General features: G+C 40.7%; 1 protein-coding gene across 1 annotated transcript in view; it reads left to right on the top strand.

The window, feature by feature from the left end:
- The first annotated feature begins 53 nt into the window (after positions 1-53).
- Positions 54-7,310, top strand: part of BAG2 (BCL2-associated athanogene 2) — a 12,661-nt gene continuing 5,404 nt past the window's right edge. The window contains exon 1 of the mRNA XM_004673595.2: positions 54-230. Coding sequence (XP_004673652.1) covers positions 118-230 — 113 coding nt within the window. The 5' untranslated portion in view covers positions 54-117. The remainder of the gene's footprint in view (positions 231-7,310) is intronic.

Below are 7,310 nucleotides of genomic sequence, written 5' to 3' on the forward strand. Positions count from 1 at the left end.
GAGCTCAGGTGAGCGGGCGCGGGCGGGGCGACGGCGGCGCCTGCGGCCGCGGGGGCTCTTCACTCGCCAACACCGGGGAGGCCGGTGACCTCTTGGCCGCCCGCCTCGGAGGCTCAGATGGCTCAGGCGAAAATAAATGCGAAAGCCAACGAGGGGCGCTTCTGCCGCTCCTCCTCCATGGCGGACCGCTCCAGCCGCCTGCTGGAGAGCCTGGACCAGCTGGAGCTCAGGTGAGCGGGCGCGGGCGGGGCGACGGCCGAGGCCGCGCGGCGAGTCGGCGGGGCATGATCCCGGGCAGGCTGCAGCTAGGGAATTCGCCTGCTTGAGGTTTGTTTTCCGGGGAGAGGAAGCAGTTTCGTCCGTTTCTTGGTGTACTTCCCTTCCCTGGTCTGGGAAAAGCCGCATTCATTGAAGCAGAAGCGGGGAGCGTGTTCTTGGCGGTCACGTTCTCGAGCAGACTGGCGCGCTGGGGAGCGGAGATCGTAGGTCAGGGAAGACTAAAGTTAGGGTGACTTATTTGAGCTCAGAGACTGTGATTCTCGGGCCTCCAGAACTTGTAGAGGTTTCTTTGTAGCAGTGTGTGATCTTCCCCAATGCTTTTAGTGTCTTGTCTTCCTATGATGCAAGTTCTAGAAAAGCAGCAGTTTAGTGGTCCCAAGTGTCAGTGATTAGTTTCTTGATTTCAAAAGCACTTGTTAGACATCAGCAATATACTGATAGCAGAATTAGAGAGGAATGGGGCCAATGAGGGGCCACGCCGTGAATGGTGGATGGAAATGCAGCTTCTCTTTCCTCCTTAACTCAGCATATTTTATGCAGCCATTTCTAGTCACTCTATCCTGTACCTTCTCCCTTAAAAGACGCTGTGACACCTGCTTGAAAGTGCTAGTCGCTGAAAAGGTTGGACAGTCACAGTCTTACCGTCTTAACTGTTCAGGATTTTATTGCATAGGTAATAAATGGTAGGCTTCTCTAGAATTTCTAAGTAATTTGTAAGTCTGGAAACACTATTCCTTTAACAGTGGACAAAACTTTTATGTACTATATAATCATTTCTCACTCAGGACTCTATGCAGGTGTAGTTAAGCCCCCTTTCAGTCCCCCAATCCCCACCACTCCCCCACAAACACATTGCACAGAATTTTGCCCTATAGTTTTCACCTGGTCTTGGTGAGTAAAGCGGTATGTGAGGCAAAAGTTCTAAGAAGCACTGAATATGTCTTTCTCTCTTGATTAACATAGTAAAGGATGCCTTTCAGTATATGTTATTACGTGAGGCAGTTATTAGTTATTATTATATTACTACCCTGAGAAAAGAGTCAGAAAGTGAGATTTCTCACACACTAATGTCATGGATGGACATTATAAATCCTTCAGCTAGAAACCTGAGCCAAAACCACATTCTGGGGTTCCCAGAATGAGACAAATGGAAGAAAAGTAAAGTAATTCTTCCTTGGGCTTGAACCAGTTCAACCCTGAACACATTCAACCCTCAGAAAGAGTGGAGCAAACTCAGAACTCTGTGGCCTCAGCTGCTTTACCGCTCCTCTGAGGAATACTTTTTATGGTTCAGACAGAGGAACATGTAATTTATAGATCTCCCCAGGTCTTTCAAACATCAATGCCATATTTTCAACCATTTCATATCTCTCTCAAGTCTGAAAGAATTTTTTCTTAAAGGAATGAGAAGGTTGCCCCTCCTTCCTTCAAGCTGAGTCATTGTCCTCACACTTGATTTAATGCCTCAGAGTATATAAGGTACAAAGCCAGAGAGCCTGTGGTTCTCAGTATTACTCTGTTCTCGTGTTTGAATATAAAATGAAATTTGATTTCTGTATACTGATCAAAATACAACTTGCTTAATTAGCCCTTAAGCTGAAGAGAACTAATTAATATGTGTCTAATTGTTCAGATAAGGGCGTTTCTAGTAATTTTAGAATTGTGTAAATTTTGCTGTTTCCTTTAAAAAAAAAAAAAGGAATGCTGACTAGAACTAAGAAGATGCTATTGCTGATCCATGGGCAAGGTCACAGAGAAGTACATTGTCAAAAACCAGAATCATGCCTAAAGCATCAATACTTTAAAGAAAATGTGCTATTTGAGCCTCCCTGGTGGCACAAAGGGTTATGTCTCAGCACTATGATGCTGTCTGCAGCCACTACAGCAGGAACTTAATTCCCAGCGGGGAGCTGACCCACAGGGTGCAGCAGACCTCTCCCATCTCACCCGCTCCCCGGTTCAGCAGTGTACTTCAGTAGATCTGCCTGTTCTGCCTCCACCTCTGTCTTTGGAGAATCCTCTCAGCCCCCACACCTCTAGCCTGAACCCCAGTTCTTATATTCATAAATAAATATTTGACATTAATATTTAAAAGTAAAGAAAATGTGATATTTATATATAATTTTGCTCCAATAGTTGAATTTTATGTTAAGGAATGCAGACAGTGGAGTGTGTTAGGTAGAGTAAAACGTTTAGATTTGTACTGAAGCATGCCTTTATTCTTCCCACGCGTACTGGTTTTGACCACTGTGTTGTTAGAAACTTCTACAGCAGTAAGAACAGAATTATGCTAAATGCTTTTTGACCCTGAATATGAACTGGTGTCCCAGATGTTACAAATGCTTTGAATGTCTGGCAGCATACATTTATTTTTAATACCTCACATGACACTAGGCTTTCTTTTCTGACTGTTTCCGTCTCCTTTATTGCTTTTCCCTAAAAAGGTTATTTCTCCCAGTGTTCATTACTGATTATAAACAGAGTCTGATTTTTATATTTGTCAGTGGCTGGTCACGCCTTGCTGAGTAACAATCATTACTTTTAAACAGTTTCCATAATTTAGAAGTAACATGTATAACATTTCTTCATTTAATAAGCACATATATAATATGCAAGGCCCCATGCCTTTGTGGAAATGACTATTATCTTCATTCTCCAGTGTAATTGATACTTAGAAAATTGCTACTTAGGAAGTTAAATGACTTGTCAGGGGTCACACAACTAGAGAATAATGGACTCCAAACTTACACCTGAATTAAACCTAGGAAGACTGGTTGTAGAGATTAATACTTAATACTTTATGTTTGACTTTTCAAAATGTATAAATAATGCAAGAATAAATATATTATTTTACAAAAAGATAAACAGTCAAGTTGACTTTTTTAAAAGATTTATTTATTTGTACATACAGAACTGGGGTGCAGGCCAGAGGCGCAGGGGCGGTGAGAGGCTTCACCAGAGACAGAGTGGGGAACAGAACAGGAAGATCCACGAAGTACACTGCTGAGGGGAGCAGCGGGCGGGTCAGGAGAGGTCTGCCACGCCATGTGGTCACCTCCGGGGCAGGCGGGAATCGAACTCATGCGTAAGTGCTGTGCTTTAACCCGCTGCGCCACCAGGGAGGGCCCAAATTGACTTTTAATTTAGTAAATAGTGAACTCCCACTATGTGGCACCATTTAGTGGCTCTTAGAAGTCTCTGAGTGGTCATCAAGATTTGGAACATGGGTTGGAGAGAATGGCACAAGAATGGAGCAAGATAGAACTGGGAGATTAACTGCTGGCAAACTCTCCCAACTGATCATGCTGTCGCTTCCTTCCCTTTCTATCAACCTTTGTGGTGGCTTACACTGTAGCCAGGGAATGAAGGTTGGGAAGGAGGGTGGTATGAATTTTTAGTCTGTCAGAAAGTTTCTTGTTGCTTAAAGTTTGTTAAAGTATGCCTGTGTCCCTGGTGTCAGAAAACAAGATAGTATCTTGGTTGTTATTGTATAACAACTATAAATTAAAGGAACAATTCTTATGTACATTGTTATTTGAACCATATGATACCCTTTGAGGTAGGAAGAGGATACCTATTATGTCTTGTAGAATGAGGGAACTGTGACTCAGAGGACTTTAGTGGCTTGCTTAAGGCCACCTTACTAAAGGTTTACTCCTAACACTAAACACTAATCCCACTTTTACACTACTGAGACCATCTCAGCAGTAAATGCAATTTAGTATTTTGGTAGTGGTTAGGAAAAGCCTTCAAAAATCTTACCTTGCATAGAATCTAAGTGATTATTATAATATTCCTTTGTTATAGGAATGTTAAATAGGAAATGGGACAGTAATGATAAGAACCTCTTTAGAAATGACTCTTTTCAAGTAAATTCTTAATGGGACTGTTTGCCATTTCATTTTATGAAATCACAAATTTTTGTTGTTTATAAGCCTTCATAATGGTAATTATGTAATAAATACTGTAAAGGTTGTTTTTCAGCATCAATTCTAGCTAGGCACATTACACATTTTAAAAATATTTATTTTATTTATTTATGCATATAAGAACTCTGGTGCAGGCCAGATGTGCAGGGGTGAGAGGATTTGCCAGAGACAGAAAAGCAGGACAGGGGGGTTGACTGAACCGCACTGCTGAGGGGAGCAGTGGGTGAGAGAGGAGTGGTCTGCTGCGCCATGTGGGTCAGCTCCCTTGCAGGGGACTGAACTTGTGCTGCAGTGGCTGTTGGTTGCTTCACAGTACTGAGATTTATCCCCTTGTGCCACCAGGGAGACTCCCATTACACATCTTAAGCTCACTTATAAATTTTAATTCAATGTTTTCAGTCACTATAAATCTGTACCTGTTTTACTTCATTCCTTTACAAAACTATCTCATTATTTCTGTGTCCTTGGTGAGGAAATTGAGGTGAAGAGTTTAAGTAAACACCCAAGGTCACACAAATAGTGGCAGTACTGGCTCAAACAGTTGGACTGAAGAGCCATGGCACTGTGTACTGTATTAGCTGACCAACCAGTTGTAGCCAGAGTCTGGTGAAATCACTGTTGTGTCTTTCCTTAAGTGTCCCAGCAATTTGTCCTTTTGATACGAGGCACTGGAGACTTATCAAGTGCTGCGGACCTGAGGACTAACTAGCTAAGGATATGTAAGCTTCAGGTTTCCCCCCCTATAAATATTCTAACTAAAACCACTTTTTCTTAAAGCCTGCCTAGTTGTGATTTCACAAGAGTTTTCTGGTGCACCGTCCAGGCCAGTCATTATTGTGAGGATAAGTCCTTTCCCAATTTGGACATGTAGCTGCTTCCAGGATCTGTTAGTAAAAACAGAACTACCCCTCTCTGCCAAGAGAATTATTGTCAGATGATGTGTTAAGAATCTTGAAGGGTACAGTGAGATGGTCCAACACTTATCTAACCAGAGTTCCTGAAGAAAATAATGGAATAGGTGACAGGGCGACTTTGAAGACATCATGGCTAAGAACTTTCTAGAATTAATAGAAAGGTAGTAGACAAAAGATTGTATACATGAACTGATTTTAAGGATACCAATAACTGCTGAATAGCATAAATCTTATTTTAACTAGGGATGTAGATTCAGCTTTTAAAAAGAAACTATTAAAAATATGGTATGATCTAGTCATTAGACAGATTCACAATGCTGAGGGAGGTTATTGGTCACCTCATGGGAGAGAAAGGGGGAGGTTGTGAAAGAAACAAATCTTGCCCAAAAGGATTCGGTTTGACAAACATAGACAAAGGTCAAGGATTAAAAAATTTCAGGGTGAGTGAGTAGCAGATGTTCAATAGTTACAAAAAAAAAAAAACCTGGGAATCCTTATATTCTGAAGAATGCATTTTATCTTTGCTATGGTGTGAAATAATAACATAAAGAAGTATATAAAAAATTCTGTAAAAGATTTTCCACAAGGAAAATGCCAAGGGAATTTGTGGCATTGTAGAAAAATAGAACATAAAAGTTCCATCTAAGTTGCTCTATATTTGGCCTCATTTAATGACAAAATATCTCAATATATGATGGGATGTTAACATTTTTTCTTCTATAATGTCTCCTTCTAATTGATTTTCTTGTTACAAACTTCATAAACAATATTGTAACATTGCTGTAAATGAAACCTTTTTTAAAAGAATTTATAAGTTCATTTTTACATATTTTTGTGCATTTTTCTGTCTCAGTTGCAATCCCCTTGGGTTTCCCATCACCAAATCAATCCATGTGCCATCACCATAGTCCGGTGCATTTCCCTCCCCCCACTGTTTCTGATCCCATTCCCCTCTACACTCATACCTTTTTTTAATAGAAAACATTCAATTCTCTATCATCTCACATATGAATATTGAAAAATTAATGCCTTCTTCCGTTATTTACCAGCCACATGATTAATCTGTATCGTTTAAGTATCTGAATTGTGGTTTGTGTTTTTAGTATAAGTATTTCTTATTAGTACCAAGTCGATCTCTTTCATATGTATTGGGTCCTAGTTTATGTGAGAGTTTGCTAACGTAAAATGTGACTTTATAAAGTGAGTGGTTCTGATGCCAAAGTTATTTTAAGAAATAATTGTTTTTGATTGTGTCTTCCACTCAAATTTGTCACATAAGAGTCTTACAAGCTCTTGCTTTTGACTAGCTCTTTTAAACACAGTATGACATATATTTAGTATCTTGATGAATAAAGAGACTGTGTGACATTAAAGTCTATCAGTGCTATTTTGGGGTACAACAGGTGGGTGATTGATGTGGAAAGGCAAATGTGTGTTGGGTGAGGGCAAGGGATCCTTATATGGACACATGCTAAAGTATTGGTCGCATTGTTCCTTCTGTGCCCAGATTCAGCAAGTAGGGTTACAGCTTCTGTGATCTTGTGTTTCTAAGACAATCTGAATACTGAAGACAGATCTATCACTATTATCTTGTAAAAGCTGGCAACTCAGTTATAGTAACCCAAAACAAGAAAGTGTCCTGAAAGTAGAGCACTGTAAATATACACAATTTTCCCCCTTTTGCTTTCATAATTCCATAGCCTTATTCTTTGTGATGGGTATGTTCATGCCATGTGTCCTAAGTTGGCATGGAAGTGGAAAAGAATGCTTCTATAGTTTAATTTGTACTTTATACCAAACACTTACTGATCACTACTTTTATATTTGGAGTTAAGTTTAAGATTGCTTAGGTAAAGTTTTAGGAGACTTTGTATAAAGAAAGAAAAACAGAAGGCAATTGGATTGGAAAGGAAGAGATTAAAAACAGTCTTCTTGTGGGGAAATTAGAAGCAATCTAAAAGAACCAACAGAACAAAAAGACAAAACATTAAAAAGAACAAGTCTCGGCCCTCCCTGGCGGTGCAGCAGGTTAAAGCACCGCACTGAGAAGCTAAAGCCAGTACCGCATGAGTTTGATTCCCGCCTGCCCCGGAGGTGACCACATGGCGAGGCAGACCTCTCCTGACCTGCCCGCTGCTCCCCTCAGCAGTGTACTTCGTCCATCTGCCTGTTCTGCTCCCCACTCTGT

The sequence above is a fragment of the Condylura cristata genome, unplaced genomic scaffold (genome assembly GCF_000260355.1).
Source record: "Condylura cristata isolate star-nosed mole 26May11 unplaced genomic scaffold, ConCri1.0 scaffold00001, whole genome shotgun sequence".
Lineage (NCBI taxonomy): Eukaryota > Metazoa > Chordata > Mammalia > Eulipotyphla > Talpidae > Condylura > Condylura cristata.